Source organism: Blennius ocellaris (assembly GCF_963422515.1).
Source record: "Blennius ocellaris genome assembly, chromosome: 1".
In the NCBI taxonomy this organism is placed as follows: Eukaryota; Metazoa; Chordata; class Actinopteri; order Blenniiformes; family Blenniidae; genus Blennius; species Blennius ocellaris.
This window is the reverse complement of record NC_137650.1, coordinates 26749208-26772677: the sequence shown is the minus strand read 5'-3', so window position 1 is coordinate 26772677 and position 23470 is coordinate 26749208. Positions and strand designations below refer to the sequence as shown.

The window sequence follows — 23470 nt, the reverse complement described above, 5'->3', positions numbered from 1 at the left end:
AATCTGTGAACTAGCACAGAAATGCACGTTGCCAAAAGAGAATATCTTGTTTTCGGTTCCGTCTTTGTGGCATCATAGCACTTGCTTTCATCCCACAACACCCCTCCCCTGCCCCCCTCTTCCTTTCTCTGCCTCCTGCAAGCATTCCTGCCCTTCCCCCCTTTTAGTTCCCCTTGACAGTATGGATCTGTGAAATGTTTGCAGGGTGTGCTGCTATGGCATCGAGCCTCGGTGACAGGCATGGCAAAGAGGAACAGACAGAGGTGAGCATTGCCACAGAAATTAGTTTTCTCTGGCAAAACCTTTGTTTGTCCAATTTTGACAGGGAGCCAACTCACAATAGCCAACAACACCAAACCACAACCCCCTCCCCTAACCTGTGGCCTAAAGGACATTGCTCTTTGTGGTCAAATAAGCAAACTAAACCCTAACTAACACAAGCTGAGAGGAGCAGATTTCAACATGTGGTTTGACATTAACAGAGTCTGTATATAATGCAACTCTGCTTGTCTTACAAATAAAGAAGCACAATTCCAGATTAGGGATATTCATGGTCTTTGTATGTATTAATTCACCACTGGTCAATTTAAACTACTCAATACATCTAAAGTTTCAAATCGAATGAACACATTTTTAAATGAAATCTCAGTATCCTGAAGTGTGTAAAGACAATAGTGATCAGGCTAAAAAACAGTGTGGACAGAAGAGCAAAAGTACAATTCAGTTGTCAAGATGTGACCATTACAAATGACACGAGTTTCATTTTTTGTCATAGTTAAATCATTGTATAGATTTAATGCAGAGATAGAACAAGCTGATTGTACCTGGCAGTCAAGATCAAGGGGATTTGTTTAATCAACCTTACACGTACTTATTAAAAAGAGAAAACTGTAAATTGATGGGTTAAGATTATGAAACTATTTCATGAAGTAGCCCTCATAAATGAAATGAAATCATAGATGATGAAAGAAAGCATGAAAGTGGGGAAAAAAAGATCAGTCTAGACTATAACAATCTCTTTTTATTCTCTATTCTGAACAATCATTTTGAAATTAACAGTCCTCACAGGTACCATTGTTATAAAAGGCCAAAACATTTATGTCATGTCACTGCATATAGTAATAGAAAGGATATATGAAAGTCTAAATCAAATAATATACTACCATTAAACCACTTTGTAATATTAAAGAGCCTCACACGCAGACAGGTTTGTTTATTTCATTCATTAATATCATATTTACTGTCCAGAATTTTTCGCCATGCTGCCCAGTTTCACGGTCTGTCGGCACTCAATTACCAGAATTTAAAACATCTCCTCACTGCTCTCTCTTCTCACTCTCAGTGTCTTTCTTTCCTCAAGTGATTGCAATTTATTTTTGGTTACTCAAGAGAGAACATCCTTTTTGCCTGAGTCACCGCCATAAACATTGCAATGGTTACAGCTCTTAAGAAAGCCTATCTGTGTTTGTGATATCTTAATGGCTTTCTTGCACCATCTGGGGATTAAACTGAATTCATAATGATTTGACAGCCAGCCTCTTTTCAGACAGCTTGGGTGACCTCAGTGCTGAGAGCCTCCACCATGTCTGACACTGCATCGGGAACTTCCTGGACATCTCCGCTCAGGTTCACGTCCTTTTTCAGTTCAAAGTCAATTTGTTCCTTGACAGGAATCTCCTCCTCTGGCTTTTCACTCCCATTAACACATCCCTCTGTCTGTGTGACATCAGTAGGGTCTCCACACTCCCCATTCACAGCTAGAGGAGCTTTTACGATGGCCTCATCATCTTCCTCAGTGACAGAGGGGCTCTTTAAATCTCCATTTTCCATTTTGACTTCCACCTGGGCTTCTGGGCAAGATTCTTCTGCAGATTCTTCAGCTGTATTCTCAGATTCATCAGTAATTTCAGTGGCAGAGACGGACTCTGAGATGACAATGTCAGGAACAGGCTCGGCAGCTTCTGGCTCGGCTGCTGCTTGTGTAATGGAGGTTTCAGTTACATCCTCTGCTGCAGCGCCCAAGGCCTCAGATGCTTCTGCTTCCAATGTCTCAAGCTCAGGAACATCAGCTGTGGGGGCAGCTGGTTCTGGTTCAGATTCTTTCAATTTCTCCTCTTTTGCAGGTTCTACTGGTTCAACCTCTGGCTCGGGATCTGGCTCTGGTACTTGTTCTGGCTCAGGTTCTGGTTCAGGTATCGCCACTGACTCTGGTTCCTGGTTTATTTCTGGCTCCACAACTTGCTCTGGCTCTGGTTCATGCTGAGGTTCTGCTTCCTGTATTTGCTCTGGTTCAATGACCGACTCTTTCACTGGCACAGGCTCAATAGTGGCAGCAAACGCCACTGTCTCATCTTCAGTGACTTCCGGCTCAGTAACAGTCTCTGGGATGGGCTCTGGCTCCTGCTCTTCAGGTACTTTCTCTGGTTCAGGCACAGATTCAACAGCTCTAGCAGATTCTTCTACAAGAGGCTCTTCAGGTACAGCAGACTCAGGTTCAGCCTCTTTTGGGGCCGGCTCATCTGAAGCTGAAGCAGAGGATTCCTCTGCTGATGTCGTAGCCACTGGGAGCTCTACAGGAACCTGTACTTGTACTGCTTCTACTGCTGAGACAGATTCCTCTGCTAATACAACTGGTTCTTCTATTTCTGGAATTGGTTCCTCGACTGCTGTCACAGGTTCCTCTGCAACTGGAGCTGCTTCCACTGCTGCTGCTACTGGTTCTTCTGCTATTGGAGCTGCTTTCTCTACTGGTGCAGGTTTATCCTCAACAACTGGAGCTGCTTCCTCTACTGGTGCAGGTTTATCCTCAACAACTGGAGCTGCTTCCTCTACTGGTGCAGGTTTATCCTCAACAACTGGAGCTGCTTTCTCTACTGGTGCAGGTTTATCCTCAACAACTGGAGCTGCTTCCTCTACTGGTGCAGGTTTATCCTCAACAACTGGAGCAGCTTCCTCTACTGGTGCAGGTTTATCATCAACAACTGGAGCTCCTTCCTGTACTGCTGCAGGTGCCTCTTGTTCTACTGGAGCTGCTTCGACCACTGTAGACTTCTGTTCTGGAACAACCTCCTCTGTAGCTGCAGAAGCGGATTCCTCTGGAGGTGCCGATTTGGGCTCTTCTGGAGCTTGTTCAGCGTGCACAGCTTCGGTTACTGCTGCGACTGCTGACGCAGCAGCCTCTTTTACCACTTTGTCCGCCTCAGCTAGCAAGTCAGCTCCTGTGGGTGGAGCGCCGTCTTCCACTTTAGCAGACTCCTCTGCAACAGTAGCTGTTGCTGCAGTCTCATCCTTCTTTTCTGTTGGGTCGCTCACATCATAGCCCTTCTTTCTCTTGCTCAGTTTTCCTCCCATGGTGTCTCCTAAGGACAAATAAGACATTATTTAATTGGACTTTTCTCTTTAATCATGAATGATGCAGCAGTATTAAGGAAAAGTATGATGATGTACTCTGTTTCCAGTTTGCTGGATCAGCACGTCTGGCGACTGTTATAAAACTTATCCAAACACAAAAAAGTATGAATGCACGTCAGTATAAGCCAAACAGGCTCAGCTTTTCAGTTTAGATGGTTAAAATATAATCATAGGTATGTGTTTGGTTTGTCAGCAATGTTGCTTCTCCTTGGTGGTTTCTATCATTCATCAAATATAGACAGAAAGTCCAAACCAAACACAAAAATGCCCAATATCTGCAAATACTTGAGTATGTCCAAACTCTCAACTCTGAAAATGTCTATTCCTACACTCTCCACAAGTCTGCCAAAAACATATGCAGCTACCTCCAAATTAGTCATAACAATGCCATTGATTACATGTCTGTATAAAACACAGCCTAGCTTTGGAATAGTTCCTTCAAATGTAAAAGAGCTTTCACTTCTATAGAGGGATCTTTTGTCTGTAAATGAATTAGAAGTTCAATTAGAAAACTGCACTCTGCCAAACCACAGTTGGCAAGAAAATAAATGTTAGTGCATGGGAACTTTACAGAGATCAGAAAACTCTTCAGAGGCTCTACTCTTTCAGGAATGTCTATGGGGGCTTGATGCCAAATGAACCCAACAGTCTTAGTTTAATATCTATGGTGTTGATGTACAGCTCACTTTCTCTTGGTATGACGATATTAAAAAAATGCACATGTAGTTACATAGACAATAAAACATCTGTGACAGTTAAAATCAGTGCAAAACCACAGTCACAGTCAATGAATGGCAAGAGACTGTGCAATGGACACGCAGTTCTTCATTGTAATGTCACAACATGTTGTGGCTGGAGAGGAAGTTTAAGGCAATGATTGCCACAGAATGCAACTTCCCCAACAGATAAAGAACTCGAAGTTCAACTTTAACTCGGATCTTGTATTTCAGCGAACCCTGAAAGAAATCAGGCTGTTGGAATACAAACTTTTAAAGAAAAAAGTATTGAAACGTTCTGCTATAACATGAAGGACATATGCTGCAGCACTTTTAAATGCGACATCGACTCTTTCTCTTCCGATTAGCTGAGACTGATATGCAAGATGGATATGGGTTTTCTGTTTTGTCGAAATATGGCACAAGCGGAGCAGCATGAGGGCACTCAGTGCGGGAACTGTCCATAGTGCTGCAATGGAGCAATCAAGACAGGATGCACCACTAACCAGGCTCAGATAGGCTGCGTATCCATTACGCCAAGAGTCTTATAACCTGCAGTTTCACAAAAAATACTAAAAAGCAGATATTTCATCTTTTCGTGTCGCGCAACGTCACGTAGTGACCCCTTTTCCATTGAATATAGCTTCGTTGTGTTCATGTGATTGGTTTTTGTCTCGCCTATTTTTTCCACCAGACCCCCATGGATGACGGCCTCCCAATCGGACAAAGCAAAGACGTAGAACCTTATAAGAAAATCAATTTTTTGAGGAATCAAAACGTTCTTTGCTTGACTGAGATGAGTTTAGATTTTTTTAGGTGGGAAAAACATTCAAACATTTAACACAAATGGAGTGATGGTGGAGAAGAGGCATGAATAGAGCAGCATGTGCCGGCCGGTAACAAAGGATGGGGATCCCTCAGCAGCAGCTACACTCTGAATAAAGTAATGGGCTGGGCTAAGTTGGCAGCACACACTGACATGAAGCTGTAGGGTATTATAGTATAGACCGCAGACGACAATACAGCAGAATTACAGCAGCCCTGTGCACTGGCCACAACCACTTGAGTGATAAAAGCAGAAGAGGGGTCTCCATCCCCCATTTCATCCCACCCACTGCTGCTCCTCTCCTCTGCTCTGCCCTTTTTTGTTCATGGGGATCTGGAAATGTCTGATACTCACAAAAGGCACGCAGAAATGAGCAAAAGTCGCAACTACAACCTGTTAATCTATCACATTTGTTTTTCCATCTCAGGCGTTTTTTTTGTTTTTTGTTTTTTTTTTCTTGTCCGACTTAAAGAAAATGTCCAAGAGCGCATCTTCAGTCGGGGACATGGAGAGAATGAAAAGATGATACTACTTTTAGACAAAAAGACGTTACTTTGTCAGCAATCACAAGTGAGAAAATGCTGTAGTCTGATAAGAGGACGATAAGGAGAGAGAACAATGCTTTAACTCAGACATCTTTCTTTCTTTCTTTCTTTTTTTTCTTTCTTTCTTTCTTTCTTTTCATCATTACAAACACACTTTTACAAAGGTAGTACAATTTTTTTTTTTTTTAAGAGTCAAATAATGTTCGACTGACCTGTATTTCAAAAGAGTTGAGCTTCTTTTTTTTCCCCCAATCTCCAAGCCTGGACGTGATAATAGAGGTTTGAAAAAAAAAGAGAGAGAGAGAGCCTTGTGGAGTGACAGCTGCAGATTCCGCCCCTGCTCTCCAAGCTGCAGCCTGGGACTGGGCTGTAACCGAGGAGTGCCCCTCACAGTTTTCTAGACATCTGTCGCTATCACAATCCAGCCAACCCCACCAGAGCTCCGTCTGCAACCTCCACCCTCCCCTCTGAAACCCCTCCCCTCCGCACACACCCACTGCACGTTTCACCCTCCTGGAGGAAGAAAAAAAAAAAGGCATCTCAAGGTGATTATGAACAAACAGGCGCTTATTAAACTTGATAAAATTGCATTCAGCTCATATTCTTGCTGAGCCGAGAAACACTTCCGTGGGAAAGCCATGTCAGTGGTCCCCACCGCAGGAGCATTGCTGGAACATAAATAATGTATAGCATTATGTCAGTGAAACCACTTGAGTACCCCTTCTCCCAACACACATTTCTCCCCATAGGAGATGGCTGTGATTCATTTATGTGGTCTGTGTGAGATAACGTGCATGGTCATCCTATTTTAACAGTGGATACAGTATAATCAGAAATAGCTTAAGTCTGACACTGCTAAATGTTTCTCATCCTTTATTTAAGAAATTAACTGATTAGACCTGAGTATGTCATTGTTGGTTTTGGTGTGTCCTCTCCAAATATTACAAAACATCAAGATGCACCGAGCATCTTACTTGCCCTCCAAGTGTTAATGAGACAAGAAGTGTTTCAGTCAGTGAGACTTGAAAGTTAACAACTGGACCTTCCAGATAAACACGTTGACGACTTTTAAAAATGTAGATCCTGGCTGAGTTCCAGTGGGTTTCAGTCAGGTGTGGGGAAACCACTCAGTATCGTCACAGTTACTCTGCAACACAATGAATACATTTGATGAAAGCTATTAAGTTGGTTTTATTCAAGATAACCCCTATGGTTCTTCAAGACGCATGCCAGTATATCCTGTATGAAGAATGGTTTGACCTGTTTGTATTCACACAATATATTTTTCTTTGGGGCCTACAAAACGATTGTTTACACAAGTCAGAACAGCCAAACCTGCAATTTAATCACAAATGGCTTGAAATGCAGCCAAACAGGTTCGTTTGTCCAGGGCCAGGTTCGTTGGGTTGTCGTTGCCTTTCCTGCCAGAAACTTTGAAAACACTATATTAAAGCACGGATTACAAACACAACCCGTATGTCTCTATGCATGTAAAGTTTATGCTATAGCACATGGCACATTTTTGTAGTCTTCTTTTTTGTTATTAAATAATAATAAAATATCTAACTGGGCGTTTAGTATAGGCTCTACAGTATGCTTAAATATATGCTCTGGTGATTGTCATATGTCCTAATCCTTTTGGATGCGTAGAGAAACTCTTCTTCCTTTTCATGAATTTCATTAATGTTTGTATTTATGGATCTTTCGACGTATAGATTCTTCATTTATGTTTTACTGAAATGAAATTTGACTGAGTATAATTGAGGCAACAGCGCCCTCTTCTGTTAGATAAGAATGAATACAGCACGTCACTTGTGGAACTCAAGACGTATTGGACACGTATTAACCCTTTTTAACGACAAGGTAAGTTTTTTTTTTTTTTTTTTTGCGTTATATTGTTCGATATTTATATTTTCTAGATTTGTCTGGAACTTTCTCTGTCACAGTAAATAGCCAATTGATGTTCTGTGCGTCAATGATTACTCTAACCAATAGATTAAAAAATAAAGGACAAATATAGTTTCAAACTGCAAATAAGGTCTGTGCATGTTTCTCAGATTTTATGAAATGTTTTGCTTCCTACAGTTCCTCCAACACAAAATGTAGCTTTCTCGCTGTAATAGAAAAGCAGAAAATAAGAGTGCTTTTGTTTGTTTTCCCTGCTGGCAGCAGAACTAAACAGTGACAAAGGGGCAGCAGAGGCTGACTTTCACATGATGCAAAAGCTCAGGAATGCACTCCCAGGAGTGTAACCACCAGCTCAGCCAGCCACTCTGCTGCAGACAGGACTCAAAAGACACACACAGAGGCCTTGGACTCACTCAGCTAACTCATCTGTCTTCAACTCCTGTTGGCCCACAGGATTACCAAAAAAACTAAAGGAAGAAAGTAACAGGTGTTGGGTGCTGCAAAAAAAACAAAAAAAAAAACTATTACCAAATAGCTCATCACACCAGTAAGGTTGTGCTGGAAAGGAGGCAGTCCCCAGAAAACTGATATGGGTACTCAAGATAAAGGAAATTGTTATCGATATTTTCTTAATGTGAAATATCTTAACCTTAACATCTCTAAAACCGATTTGTTCACAAACTTGCACATGTACTGTATGTGGGCCAGTAATATCCTAGTGAGTTATTCACCCAACAGGATAAATTTGTAACTATGCATGATATAAGATAATGATTATGACTCTCGCCATACAATGATAATATTATCAGCTCGACCTCCAACTGTCCAAAACCGTGCATTTTGGGCTAATTGGTTACCATTTGGATTGAGTGCAAGTGAAAGTATATCGTTCTTTGACTTGCAATGGATTGATGACCTCTCCTTCTCCATTATCACCCACTGTCAGCTAGAATGACCTCCAGTGCCATATCATTGACCCTGAAATGGGTAAAGCAGTAAATATGGAAGTATGAATTTGACATGCATCATAGATAAGGTAGTTTAGTCCCCTCTGCACAAGTTCCCCTCTAAGGTATTGCAATAATCATTGTGTACAATCCCAGGTGTCACAGAAGTCCTATATGCTGATTTAAAATCCTGATTTACCCTAATTCATTCCTTTCTGGGTAATATGCCCTCATTATTTGACTCCATTCATAATTAAGAATGGGTTACCTCAAATCTGTCAGTGTTCTTCTTGATAGATATATGGTCAGAAGTAACTACAGTGAAGAAACAAATGAATGTTTTCAATAGATGGGGACAGATGAGGCAGAAAATCTGCACAGATTTTCAGCACAACACAAAAGAGTACCCTCTTGCGGAACATGATAATTCTGCAACGTCAGTGATCTAGGTATCGAAATGCAAAACCACAACATTAAACAAACATTAAAGAAACATTTATTTCAAACAGAAATAACAATGTGGTTAATTTTTATTTATTTGCATTTTCAAATTGGCAAGGCGTGATTTACAAAGCTGAAAATTCTACCAAGAATAAAACATTTGACAAACAAAGAATTACGTTGCAGGGTCGTTAACTCTATATATGACGCACTGAGATTAGATCTATAAAATCACAGTGTGGTCCATCAGCTGATAGGAAAAGAAAGAAAAAAAGAAATTACATCACTTATTGGAACGCAGCCAAATGAGCTGCTCGATAGTTTGTCCCACGTGTTTCAACGATTTATATTATTGTAATTTCTCTACCTATACCGTGGTATTGTTTTACTTAATAAGGCACTATATGAAAAAATGATTCGTTAATAATAATGATAATGCGATATTGAACGACAACATAGAGCAGAGGCGCACCGTGGGATTCCGGCGCGACGTCGCGGTCATCGAATGCAACGTACCCGCGTCCTGTCGGATGGAGGCGGTGCTAGTGGCGCCGGAGCAGCAGCAGGGCCTCGCCTTTGTGGTCGTAGAGAGAGAAGATGGCTCCCGTTCTGGAGAAACAGCACCCGGGCGCTGCCGGGGCAGACGACAATAACAGCGAGGAGGAAGAAGGACAAAACCTCTGGCAAGTCCCGCTGTTCTTTTTACCGACTCCACTGCCGCCGAGGCTCCTCCCGGTGGAGCAGCGGGGTGTTCTGCATTGTCACTGCCGGTGTCTGGCTCCCAGACGCCGGCCCGGCTCGAGCTGGCTGAGCGGTCAGTGTGCTAACGTCAGCTAACTGCTGCTCGGCTAACGCTACGGAATGCTGCTAAAACCTGTCAAGGACCGGCCACTGTGATGGTTTTACCAACACAGTGGGTGGTGCATGACATTATATTCTCTGGAGAACTGATTAAATAACGTAGAGGGCTGACAGTTGGATCCAAACAGCCTCGTAAGATGATTTTATGAGGCATACTTCGGCTAACAGCTAGCAAATACCGAAACCGGTAACTCAAAACTATACAGAAAAAAAGGTATACTTCCTCTTTAGGTCGTATTTCTTCAGAGGTGGTGTGTTCAAGAGACTTCAGTTTATCGGCTTGCACAACCGTGAACAGCATATCTATAACAGACCGGCCAGTGGAGGTGATTTGTCATTTCCTGTTTTCGGTGTTTGTACCGAACTCCTCACCAGGACAGCTTGGACACATACAATAATCACAATCCACCGTGTCACAAGTGGCGCTAACCTGTCCTAAATCAGCGGTAAATGCGTTGTTTTGTTTACAATCGGGACTGGAGTAAGTGTTCAACTTATACAGACGATCTAAACTGTATTCACCCTTTTCTCATATGCAGGACTTCAATATTGAGTGAAGTTTCTACACGGTCGAGTTCTAAGTTGCCGTCAGGGAAGAACATCCTGGTATTTGGTGAGTATAATTTCAATAAACGTGTTTTCACAACGTGTTTGTTATTGTCATGTACAGTGAAATCACCCTCAACAGTAAAAACATGTTTTGCAAGTAGTAGTTTAATGTTCCACAATATGGATGCAAATGCATAATAACACAATTGGCAGGTATATTTATATGGGTTTTCTACTAATATTTGTATGGGAGATGAGTAGCTTTTGTTTGTACAAGAGGGAACAACCAAGAAATGTAGAAAAGGTTCACCAGAAATTTGTTAGATATCAGTGCATGCCGGGATTTGTGCATTTAGCTTAGAAAGCTGACAAATACAATGTCTTTGCAGGTGAGGATGGATCTGGAAAAACAGCGCTCATGGCCAAACTTCAAGGAGCTGATCACAACAAGAAAGGGAGGGGGCTGGAGTATCTCTACTTAAATGTCCAAGATGACGACAGGGATGGTGTGTTTACCTGCAGCAGCTTTCCTGCTGTTGTTTAACAGCAGTTGATCTAAGTAATACAATGGTGTATTCATTCAGATATCATGATGCTTGCTTAGTGTTTTGTTATTTTTTGTTTTTTCCTTTGCAGACCTTACTCGATGTAACGTGTGGATCCTTGATGGGGACCTATACCACAAAGGCCTTCTTAGGTTTGCTGTCACAGCTCAGTCATTACCTGACTGTCTAGCTGTGTTTGTCGCGGACATGTCCCGGCCCTGGACCATTATGGAGTCCCTGCAGAAATGGGCCAGTGTGCTACGTGACCATGTGGACAAACTCAAGATTCCTCCAGAGGTCTTGCGGGAAATGGAGCAGAATAGTAAGTATTTGCTGAGTAATTAATTATTGATTGAGTGCATCTTTATTTTTTAAATGTAGCTGTAACTCCAGCATTGTTATTTGTTCGACGTGACTGGCCATTCAAGTTTTCAGCAAAATATTTTGACATGTTAGTGCATTACTTGAAATAAAGAGTCGAGGGGGGGGTAGATAGCTTGGCTGCATAGTAGCTGAAAACTGGATAACATTATTCGGTTGGTTCTGGGTCATCATCACAGAGGCCCATGATCCTCAGCTGGCTGCTCTGGCCAGAGGCAAACTCTGCAGATCAATGACTCATGCGTTGTTCTGCTGTTAATTTTAGATATGATCATTTCTCGCTCATGAAAAGTTCTTTTGTGTTGCTTTTCAGTCAAGTCAGTTGAGCCTGCAGGGTTTTGCAGAGGGTTTTCGCGTGTCTCAAGTTTTCTTCTTGCTGTTGCTTTTGAAAGCCTGAAATTCCTTTTCATGAAGAAGTTGATTTTTTTTTAATGGATAGTGTATTAGACAGGTGTAGAAGCACTCAGTCTGTAACATGCCAATGCACTGACAAGCAGTCTTGTCTGCAGGCGTGAGACAAAAAGTGGAAACCATTCAAGTATAATGAAGCATAGTTAATTACAACAGCTGTTTACATGGCAATAATGACCTTTAAGTATTTCATGTTTATAAAATGTTTTACTGAACTTATTTTTTACCTTCATTAGTAAAGAATGGTTAATATTGACCTATGAACTAGAGTCAGTGATGCATCTGTTATGTCTTGTCTTCAGTAAATATTCACTGAACTTTCATGATTATTAAAGTTTCCAAGTTGTATCTTTTCCTGCATAAGAATATTTTAGTCTTCAGTCTTATTAGGGAGTGTAAACTTTAAGTGTGTAGGATTTCTTGTGATTTCCTCTCGTGTGGTCCTCCTGGCCGAGACTCTTTGTCCCCACCCATTGATATGGTCAGATTTCCAGTTTCGCTGAGGCAAGTCACCCACATGAAGCATCAGCCAGTTCATCCACTGTGATGTCAGTAGCAGACTGGTGAGACCCGGTGGGATAATGTTTGCAGGCACAAGTGTGTGAGTGAGAGGCTGACAAACTGGAAATGTGTGCGTGTGTGTGTGTGTGTTTGTGTAAGTGAATGGCTTTTGTCCAGGGAGTCTTGCATGTGTCTTGCATCATAGCCCCCTCCCTTCCAACAGGGAACGGAAAGGACGTAAACTCTGTAGCTGTGAATTCTGTCAGTGGGCCGGACCACTGCCGTGCTGTAACTGAAGTGGGACGGCTCCTGGAGTCGTCCTGAGTGAAATTATAGGATTGTACAACCACATATCTTGAAGAAAAATATACCCAGACTTGAGTGTTAGTGAAAAGATACTTTTTTTTTTTTCTTTTTCTGGTGTGGAGTTTCAGAATAGTTTGGAGGCAACCATCTGGATTGTTTAGTTTTGGGTGAGTTTAGGTCTTGTGTAAAACTTTGGTTAGTCTGGGAATAACTCATGACATGAAGAATTCTTACAGGATAGTTAGTTTACCAGGGGGGAACATTTTTTTACTCACCACTAAGTGTTGGTTCAAATCTTTCTGTTCTTCTGTTATCATACGGTACATATACTTTGAGTCGAAGTTTGTCTATATTTCATTTTAAGAAGGTTGCAAAGTCGTCAATTGGAAGAGCAGGTTGAATTCGACCCCACCTTTGTTTGTAGAACAGATAAGCTGGTCTTCGTGGGGCAAAGTCTGTCAAATTTTTTATTTTTTATCTCAAAGTAATACAGGGCTCAGTGTTTCTCACTGTAGCATCACAAAATCATTCATTGAAATCCAAAATGGCTACAAACAAGTTGAAGCATCAGTGAGACATCATCATGCTCCATAATATTCTCAGTAATGTGAACATTAAGTACAGTTTAGTACAGCTTCATGTCTGTGCACAGAGAATGCTGAATGTCTGACTGCTGTTGTGATTTATTTAGTTGTGTCAGTTAAAAAAAAAAAAAAAACAGTTATAAGTAAATGCTCATGTAGGCATAGTTGAGACCTAATAAATGCTTTAGACTGTTTGTGCATATGCTTTGGATTTGTGTAATCCTGATTCCAAGAGGTTTCTCATTTGGCACTGCTGAAAACACAGCTCGGGCCCTATGTACAACTAAATCCCGTGTCTGAACGTAAAGGGGTCAAGGCAAGACGGCGAGTCAATCTGGCTTCGGGGGCTGACTTCAACTTCATTCTCAAAGCTCCTGAGGAAGTAGGCCAAAGCTTCCTGCACAAATCCGTCCACCCACCACCGCTGCGCAGTGCAGCTGCTTAGAGGTAGCTGGGGAAGAATAACAAGAAAGTGAAGGATGACTATTATTTGTTCTTCTTCACTGTATGTACACTTACTTTTGGAAAGGTGTTGACCCAATGATCTAACCCACCTGATAAGAGTTAAGGGAATGCCCAAACAGTCATAGCAGCTGCAGACAGTCGTGTTACAGACCAGGGTTACAGTTTTGCAACAGGGTGTTCCTCCCAGGTTTGTTTTTGACCTTGACAGTGCAGGACCCCGGTTTGAATCCCAGCTGCAATAGGATAAGACGGTCAGCGTAAAACTAAGTTTACAGTGTGGTGAAAATGACTTGCTGTGGCTATCCTTTTAGAAGGTTTGTGAAGCCTTGCTATTATCACCTAAAGCAGGTTGATATCAGTTGACAAAAGAAGGCCGTGTATATTTTATCGGACAAAAAGAGACAGGCAGAAGTGAGGGATTCTTAGTGCATATGAGTAAATCAAATGAGATCTTGTTTATTATGTATGGAGGAGTTTTCTAGGATTAAATTCTGATTGAGATTACTTGATAAATTGTTGGTCTGAGGATTTGGTGGAAGACGCTTTTTCCCATGGTGACATTTGTCTTTATCCAGGGAAGACACCTGTTGCCGAGAGATTATTGTTCACTTAACTTTTCCTCTTTTGCCTTTCTCCTAGTGGTGAAAGCCTTCCAGGAATACTCAGAACCTGAAGATGGCTCCCCATCCTCCCCACAGCGACGGGCGCCACCAGCGGGGGAGGACGAGGCTATCGTGCTACCACTTGGGGACGACACACTAACGCACAACCTCGGCATACCAGTGCTAATAGTTTGCACAAAGGTGAGCCACACCTACAGCTTCCTTTTTAAAGGATGATTTTTATGATGCCATCTGTTTTTGTTAAGGTTTGTCTTTTGGATTCGGGAGCTCATCACCAACACAGTAGAAATACATGTTCTTTGATAAAGTTTCTTCATAAAGTCATGTTAGATATCACATTTCTCCCTGAATAGATTTACAAAACCTCTCTGTGGTGGTAGGTTTTAGATTTTTTTTTTTTTTAATGAACAAATGCAATCACATATTTTGTTTTACACCCCAGGTCTTGAAATAGTTCTTAAAGGAACAAAAGAAAGAAGAATAGAAATGCCTTAAATAACTGTTCAACAGATTGTCAAATTGCCACAAAAAAGCCTATTTGACATGTAAATCTTCTCACAGTCTCACCATTCACTCATCAGCACACCAAGAGTACTTTAATGTATGCTTAAATGCCCATTTTGTGATTTTCAAGGCGTCATCCACGACTATAAAGCTACTTTTGTACTGATTTGTGAACCCTGCAGGCAACACTAGTACTGAACAGTGCGTTATAATCATCCGCAAAGCTTCACATGCTGGGTGTGACTTGGGAAATTTGAGAATGCGGCCTTTATTTATCAACTTAACAGGGGGAAAATCAGTTTGGCTTGGAAGCTTTTAATAAAGCTACTTTGTCTCTTTCATTTCATCTTAGTAACTGAAAAGTTTGAAATTGGTGAACATGACAGGGTGGTGTTGACCAATGTGCAGGATCAGTAGCAGAAGAGGCAGGTTGTCTCACTCCGATGTCAGACTTCTGCTACACTCCAGTCCCAGGTCTTTGTTTGTCAGGGCTTTATTTTTTGTTATCATATGGCAGACTGTGTCCATGAGCAGTGATTTATGTGTCCTGGGCTCCTGCTTTTGTGTCAATCCTGTATAACCTGAGGCATAAAGGTGTTGAGCATCCAACATTAGCCTTTGACCTGGTCCATTGTACCACTGTATTGCATTTCTCCATATTGCGTGGTAAGACAATAAAATGACCTATTTATACCCACAATTGTCCCCAAACAACATCTTAAACTGCACTCTCACCTCATAGTAAGAAGGCTAAGGTTTTGAGCCTGGGTTTAGCTTGACAGCCTCACTTCGTGGATTTCACTCCTTTTTCCTTTGCGTACATGTCTTTGCCCAACTCTCTTTTCCTTTCGTAGTTCAAAAGCATGCATTTGTGATTCTAAATTGTTCATGAATCTAAATGTGTGTGTGTGTGATTCCCTCCCTGTAATGAAAGCCACCGTCTATTATCTGCTGAAATCTGCTCCAGCCTTCCAGCTGTGATAAAAGAATATGGATACGTGTATTTTGGCATCACTTGCCTCAGTACCAGACTTGCAGTGATAAACCAAAGCAACATCACAAAGAGAGTAGTTGTATTTTGTCTTTTCGGGAATTGTTGTGATATTTATACCGAAGCTCATAAGCATGGTTTTCTTGATGTGTATTGCACCTGTGTCACTCAATCATGTTTGTCTGTCTCCTTTTGTTTTGTTTTTTTTCTCCTTCAGTGTGATGCTGTCAGCGTATTAGAGAAGGAGCACGACTATAGAGAGGAGCACTTTGATTTCATCCAGTCCTGCATCAGGCGATTTTGCTTACAATGTATCCTTTAATACACAATGTTCTGTAAGGTCACAATGTATTGACTGGTATTGTAGAAACTGCCACTGCTTCATATTGTCTGACCCATTTGTTAGCAGCCTGTGTTCTATGAAGTCAACAGTTTCTTCCTTAACCTGGTGAGCAGATGGCGCCGGCCTCATCTATACATCAGTCAAAGAGGAGAAGAACCTGGATCTACTTTACAAATATATAGTTCATAAGCTGTATGACTTCCAATTCGTCACACCTGCCTTAGTGGTGGAGAAAGATGCAGTGTTCATGTAAGTCAAACCAGAGAAGTGAGTGGTTGTACAACTACCGCAGCCTTCTTTCAGATGAGATGACATGTCAAGAAACCAATTCTCACACAAAGTATTCTCAAAGCTACATCAGTGGAGTACCATTGCACCCCCTGCAACTTCTCTCTCGTTCTCCCTTTTCAGTCCATCTGGATGGGACAATGAGAAGAAAATTGGGATTTTGCATGAAAACCTGTCAACGGTCAGACCAGAGGATCCGTTTGGAGATTTTGTCATAAAGCCTCCAGTACGAAAGGTATATAGTAGTTCAAATAGAGACAAAATGCTGACTTAAAAACTGCTTTTTCAGCGTCTGTGTTTCTCTTGCCTATTTAATTTGTTTTCCTGCTCTTCACAGCTGGTTCATGACAAAGAAATAAATGCAGAGGATGAGCAAGTATTCCTGATGAAGCAGCAGGTATGCGTCAATATTAAACATTTTAAGGAATTTTATACAAGACTTTTGTTCGTTATGCAAGACATTCCCTTGGTTTTGAATACATTTTGGATTGTAGTGCTTTTTTGTTTCTTTAAATTAAGAAACCATGCCCTTATATTTAATAGCATGAAAAATATCTGGTTTTGGAAAAAGGAAAAAAAATTCTCTACAGATATTTAAAAAATTTCCCAAAAAACCTACAAGTCAAGGTCTATTCTTGGAATGTACACTTTTCAGGATTACATTAACCTATGCACTACTCGTAATACATGTGAAACAGCCACATGATGCATAGCACTGCTCTTACTTTGATGTGATCAAGTGAATCAGGAAGCCTTTGTTTCTAAGAAAGAAAATAAAACTACATGTTTCCTTCTTTCTTTTGTCCACAGTCAAATGTTTTTTTCCCCCCAGTGTTCTGTAATGTAGTTTGATACTATATTGTTTTTCTATAGTGGAAATGTAAAATGATTCTAACTTTAAAATGTTTTTCCACAGTCTTTGTTAGCAAAGCAGCCCGCCACACCAACAAGAGGAGCAACAGTAAGTTTACAAATATTTTCATACTAAATATATATATTTTTGTATCATTGCTTCTGATCTGAAAACTGTCAACTTGTCTACTTTGTGTCAGGAGTCTCCAGGACGGACGGCCTCAGGCTCTCCCAGACCTGCAGGTCGCACTGGCCAGCCAACTGGGACCAGCAGCTCGCCCATGGCTGCGGTCAAAAAGCCCGATCCGAACATGAAAGGTCAGGGACTTAGTTTTCATACCTGAATAATGACACTCATACTTTGTTGTGTAGTGCTCAATAGTTTACAAGCTGTGACAGACAAGGTCGCCAAGAAAAACTAATTAAAGTCAGGGTTCTCTTTAATTATCCCCATTAATTGGAGATCTATGCTTGGATTCCTCTAAGACCCATTCGGCTTGGTCGATTTTACCGAGGGCAGATCTTTTTGGCTTTTGCCTGGTCTCAGTTGTCTTTAAGTGTTGCAGTACTGCCTCCAAGAGGTGACACTTCACATAACTGCACATCTCTCATCCTGATACTCGGACTACCTGCAACGTAGTTATTATACACAGCTGTGGACCAATTCAGTTTACCCTCGAGAAATACACTGGATTATATTTTATCTAGTAATCCTTAGTTTCAATGTGTTGTTGTTTTGGGAATTAACATGTTGCGCTCGGGCACGCCCACTCTCACAAACATAAAACTGCACAATATGGGTTTTTTTCATACGCAGTCTTTCAGGTCTGCTCTAGATTCTAGAAAAAGTCTTATTTAGGTTTTTTTGATGTGAAAATCTAATTTGGACAAAGCTGAGGTCCAAAATCGTCGCCCTCAGGGTGGGAACCGCTGATCTATAGATGAAGAGTGTCAAATCGTTGGTCAACATCACTACGATAAAGAGTTAAAGAGCTTTTGTCAGCAGTTTATTGAAGACATTATGTCATGATGGAAAAAATAATTAGAAGTGGTGTGAACACAATATTCATAGATTTGATAACAGTTACAAGTTTAAGATAATTGATTTTTCATCACCCTAAATCTCATTTTAACTGGTAACACAGTATAAGTGTAGTTTAATGAAGGCTGTAATTAACAATTTGTGCCTCTTGTTAAAACGCACTCTCTTGTAATCGAGTTGATGACTATCATGATACTCATACAAATAATTTCTCCTGCAGCGGGGGCCGCCAACGAGGGAGTGCTGGCTAACTTCTTCAACAGTCTGTTGAGTAAAAAGACTGGAGCCCCGGGGAGCCCAGGAAGCCCAGGAAGTGGAGCAGTAGGAGCAGGAGTTCAAGGGTCAGCCAAGAAAACAGGTACAATGTCTTATTCCTCTGTTCCCACCTCTATCTGTCAAAGCCCCCCTTTTTTTTTTTTTTTTTTTCGCACAATACAGGCTTGCGGTTATCTTTTCACCAAAACACCTTGAAGGAAACAATTTGGAATTATTGTTGACTGTAACTTGAGTGTGTGTCATTGGGTCTTGGAGCATGAGGTGGCGCTCTTAAAACATCAAAATAGAATCAGGGACTTCTGTTGTTCGAGGCTGTGGCTTATTTTGCTGTGTGGAGTTTTATCTCTGCAGCCTGAGAGAGAAGGTTAAGCAGGAGAAAAAAGACAAATTTGTCCTTTGTGAGTGAACTTCTGACAGCTGAGGTAACTTGCGACAGGCCTGTATGCACCAACCCCCCCCCCATCACTGCAGCCCCACCAAACTAATGCCACTCACACTAAGCTAACTAATTTACCTGTTGTGTTACCAGTGTAACCTCGCTGTTTTGCACATCAGCAGCTCTTCCTTTCAGCTTTTATGTTTCTTTAAGGCAGGCAGATATAACCATCGAATCCTCCCACTGAAATCATTGCATAACTCGTGTCTGCCCGAGACTAATGACAGGCACTTTGTTTGTTCCAGCACTGTGCAGTTGTAACGTCCCTCAGACCCGGCTGAGATGATAATGCATGATTAGTTTTGCATGTGTGTTAATCGTGGCGATGAACTGCCAATCAACAGCATGGGAAAGCATCACCATCCAGCCCCCATCCACATGCTTGCTGGCCGTAGCAAACTGTTTTCCACTGAAAGGCACACAGACGCTACAGGAGATTACTTTTGGGTTTTTGTCTCCCGTTTCTTTCCAAGGGCAGAAGCCGGGTTTGACTGACGTCCAGGCCGAGTTGGACAGGATGACTCGCAAACAAGACTCCGTGGTTTCAGCTAACAACATCCCACCGCCGACAGAGAACGAAGCGTGAAGGCAACAAAAGCGGCTGCATCGTCCACTTGCGTTTATACTCTGGAAACATAAATATACATGTGAGCATTTAAAAAAACAAAAAAAACAAAAAAAAAAACATTGACCAAATTCCCAACGCCTATATCAGTCCGCACACCCAATGGGTTCCCCGAATGAGTTTCAGACGCTATCAGTTGTTTTGGTGAGACAGAAAAGAGAGAGGAAGTAGAGATGGAGGTGCTGATGAGATGAGTGCTGAAGGCTTGGCTTTTTACTTCTGTCCTCTCTCCCACTGCTCAGTGTTATTTCGTGAGGGATGTCAGTTCATGGAAATGTGTGCACCTCCCACCCCATCACCACCCACACCTCTGTTTCGGAGCTCTCCTCATGATGTTGTAGAGCAGAAATAGACAAGTTTTGTGGCCTCTGGTTCAAGTTCATCTTGTGGAAGGAATTAAGTTGCAATTGGAACAATATTAAAACATGGAATAGATATCTGAAAATTTAAATTCTGGCAAAAGAAACTGGTTTGTAAGATAGGATGCTAATGTATTTATACAAATTGCCTTCTTTTTATTTTATTTTTGTGCACCATTTCTTGGTTTAAGGAAATATTCAACCGCATCACATAACATGTTAAAAAAACCCAACAAAAGCCACTGACATCATGACACTAATAATGACATGTCCTGATAGCTGATTGCATATCATTCTACTTCCCTTGTCATCTCAAAGGATTTTGTAAATATAAATACAAAAATATTCAGGTTACCTTGATTTTTGTATAAAACGCATTTCTGTCCACACTCTGAGAATAGCTTCCTTGACTAAATGAGACTTGTTGGGAGTCGACGGGCTTAAAAAGGTTTTGCAGGAGAATCGCTTCTTTAGCTACAGCCGTGTATATTTGGGAAGGGGGTTGGGCAGCATCTTTCCTACTATAACTCCTAAGTGCCTCGCACAGTTAGCTGTTTGTGTCATAGTAAAGGTGCTTGTCTACGCAAGAGGAAATGCACTGTAGCACCATCGGTTAAATGGTTTTTGTGTCCATTTCTTGTCATCCAAATAATTTATTTCGTTTTACATTTTTGTTAATGCACAACAAGCCTGTGGTCTCTTGTTTTTTTTTTCCTCCCTTATTTCTGAAATATGATTTCTGTGGCCTAGCTTAGTGTTATATAGAGATAATGCCTTCCTACAAACTGTAAAGGCTGCTGATATTGGGAAGAAACCACATGTCGAAATCGTTTGAGTCCCCCAGACTTACTGTGGTTGAAACCACTCATTTGCAGCCAAACACATGCACACAATTATTTGCTGTGGTTTGAACAAAATGAGATATTGTGTCCTCCTCCAGGTTCAGATGTTTTATTCATGCTGCACTTCATATGTCAGTTATAACATTCCCAGTTTCTACATGAAGTAGGTGTAGAAACACCCACCTGTTTGAAACCTGTTCGTCCAGTCCTTTTTGATTGGTCCTTGTTAGTGCCCACGCAACTCAAACGACAAGTTTTGCCTTCATTGTACAGCTAACAGTTTGTCACACTTGGCACCCTGCCTTCACAGGAATGCTCCTAATTAATCTGTGTGTCCTTAAGGGGTTGCTTAATTGTCTTATGTCATTGTCTTTTGTTTTCATTATTAAAACAATTACACTGTACCATATCAGATCTGTTAGGCTATTTATGGTTTTATGGCACCATGATCAAAAATGAAGTGTACATTGTCATTCTGAAGTATGTATGCAAGGCTCTACTTAATCTTATGGATAGTTTACAGGAGTAGTTTTTGCAGCATTAAAGGCAGGGGTGAAGAGAGCAGCTATTTGCTATTCAGATAATAGCAAAACTGAAAACTGGAGTGAATTGGAACGTGGTACCAAAGACGCATCATAGTCACTATTTTCTACTTTTGTAGTTCGCAGTCATCCATAAGATTAACCAGTGGCCGTTTTGTCCTACTTTTGCACCAAGCCTTCATGATCCCAAGATCCAACCAGCCTATAAACTTTTGTTTTGAACGACTCTGTACGTCGATAGGAATGGTTTACTCTCCCTGACCATGACTGGAGATTTAGCAGTTTGAGGCAAAAAATTTTTTTTTTACCATATTTCGTTGGCAGTTATCAGGTGATGTTAAAATCTAAAAACTGTTCTCCAACTCAACAGGAAGTTACTTTATGTTTAATATCTGCTAAGGGAATAAGGACAAGACCATAGCTGTGTACGGTCTGCTTTATGCATTACCAGAATGATGCTCTACAGCCGTTCTGGATTTATACTGATCAACATGAAAGACTTTTCTAATTGGGTGAAATGTGCATCGCTGGTGATGTAGATGAAGCACAATTAAACAGTTGGCAACAAGAACCACGCATGTCGTAATACGCACTTTTCTTTGGATGTTGATAACATTTTTGCTAGAGTTAAGATACACAATGCAATTTCTGGCCTTTTTAGAGAGTTTCTCCACAAACGAAGGAGCTAATGCAAATTCACAAGCAATGCCACCTTTCTGCTACTGGTATTGATTGTGTATTGATTATAGATCCTCTGGTAATTATTGTCATTACACTTCTGCAATGGATGTATTTGGCAAATCTTGAATGAGATGAACCAAATAAATGTCCAGTCCTTATCAGGTTTGTCCGATTTGCAATTTGCTCATGATATGTCCCCTTTTGTTGTGTTTACGTCCCACTGTTTGTCGTTTTTTGTCAAATGTGGCTTTGCCCTGACAACCTTTGTGTTTGAAATAATTTTTCAGTGTCACTCTAACCTGACTGACCACCCTGATTTTTGTTGTTGATACTTGGCCACACTAGTTGAAATTTGGCATTTTAGCTGAGTGGATTGAAGTGCTTCATGCTGCTTGGTTTCAAAGTTGCACTTAGTCTTTGTAAAAGATAAGAAGTTGCTCCCAAAATTGAGTAATGAATATAAGTTCTAAGTTTTATACTCAAATGTCAGTTTTAAGCAACTGCCTCTACTCTTCCTAACTGAATTGCCTTCAACCACTATCTACAGTCTTCACCTGTATGAGACTTTGAGCTTCTGCTTCCAGTCCTTTTTTGTATTCAGGATATCAAGACATTGTAAACACATGGCTGGCTGCATTTTTGTGTCTTGGATTAATTCTGATGGTTGATTGTATGTCTTTAACACAACTCTGTAGCCTTTAAGCTGCCATGTGGATTATCGCTTCCTATGCCGACAAAGATGAGGAAAATGTTTATCAGACCCCCCCCCCTGGCTTCAATAAAACCAAGAATCCAAACATTGTTTGGCCTCTGCATGTTTATGTTCTTACAATATGTAATGCGTCTTGTTCTGGGTAAAAGGTAGAGAGAATATAACATGTTCAGCTTTGAATTACAAGTAATATCAGTGGAGTAAATGCTTCTATTTTCTATACCACGTTATCCGATATAGGGTTAAACATGGTGGACTACAAACAATTATAGTCACAAACTCTCTTCAACTGCATGTTTTTGGACTGAGGGAACAAAATACTCCTAAAACATTCAGAAACCTGAACTCAAGCTGGGGATATTTTCTCTGGGAGGCAAGAGTGTGACACCATCCAGCCCTAAATGAGGCCTTTGTCAATACACTATATGATTTACTTCATTCACAAGCCAATTCAATGTCACCTCTCAGTCTGAAATGCAGGAAGCCGGAGTACCTGGGAAAACCAACTCACAGGGGGAACATGCAAACTCAGACAACCAAGGACTTTCTTCTAACGAGCATTAACCATTACAATACTGTTTTTTCTTGGGGAATCTTAGTCTTATTGAATATAAACTGTAAAGTCTTTATATACTCCTTGAATTGCATGAATCATATCAATCAATATTTATTGCAGACTCTTAGTCCATATAAAAACATGTATCATCATCATGTAACTATCATCTCCAAACAAGTCGACATCCTCTATCTACCCAACATTGAGACTTATTTGAGGTGCAGCGTTTTTTCTGCGTCTATCACCATGGTAACCTTTGATGCCTTTGCACACCATAAGAGGGCAGTATGGTACTTTCGGAAGTCTAGTTTCTTTCACTGGAACGCTCAAGCGTTCTTGGGAATTCAGTTGACATAACCACTGTGACGAATGCAACATGTGTTTCATCCTTTTCTTGCTTT

At 41.0% G+C, this 23470-nt stretch overlaps 2 protein-coding genes across 3 annotated transcripts; one reads left to right on the top strand and one right to left on the bottom strand.

Moving 5' to 3' along the window:
• Window positions 1-786: 786 nt before the first annotated feature.
• On the bottom strand, window positions 787-5847 carry LOC308134612 (uncharacterized protein). Its single transcript, XM_080502384.1, has 2 exons — window positions 5711-5847; window positions 787-3359 (listed from the first exon to the last, which is right to left on the bottom strand). Exon 2 carries the CDS (start codon window positions 3349-3351, stop codon window positions 1543-1545), a length of 1809 nt encoding a protein of 602 aa, XP_080358510.1. The 5' UTR covers window positions 3352-3359; window positions 5711-5847; the 3' UTR covers window positions 787-1542.
• A 3493-nt stretch (window positions 5848-9340) lies between these two features.
• dync1li2 (dynein, cytoplasmic 1, light intermediate chain 2) lies at window positions 9341-22603 on the top strand. Of its 2 annotated transcripts, none has more exons than XM_080495066.1 (13): window positions 9341-9477; window positions 10195-10268; window positions 10594-10710; window positions 10841-11071; window positions 14037-14200; window positions 15733-15826; window positions 15972-16107; window positions 16270-16381; window positions 16484-16543; window positions 17063-17107; window positions 17199-17316; window positions 18261-18398; window positions 19231-22603. In XM_080495066.1, the coding sequence occupies exons 1-13, from the start codon at window positions 9392-9394 to the stop codon at window positions 19245-19247; spliced, it is 1392 nt and encodes a 463-aa protein (XP_080351192.1). In that variant the 5' UTR covers window positions 9341-9391; the 3' UTR covers window positions 19248-22603. The 2 variants fall into 2 exon arrangements, with proteins under 2 accessions (XP_080351192.1, XP_080351191.1); XM_080495065.1 differs by having other exon boundaries at window positions 19226-22603.
• Window positions 22604-23470: the final 867 nt, after the last annotated feature.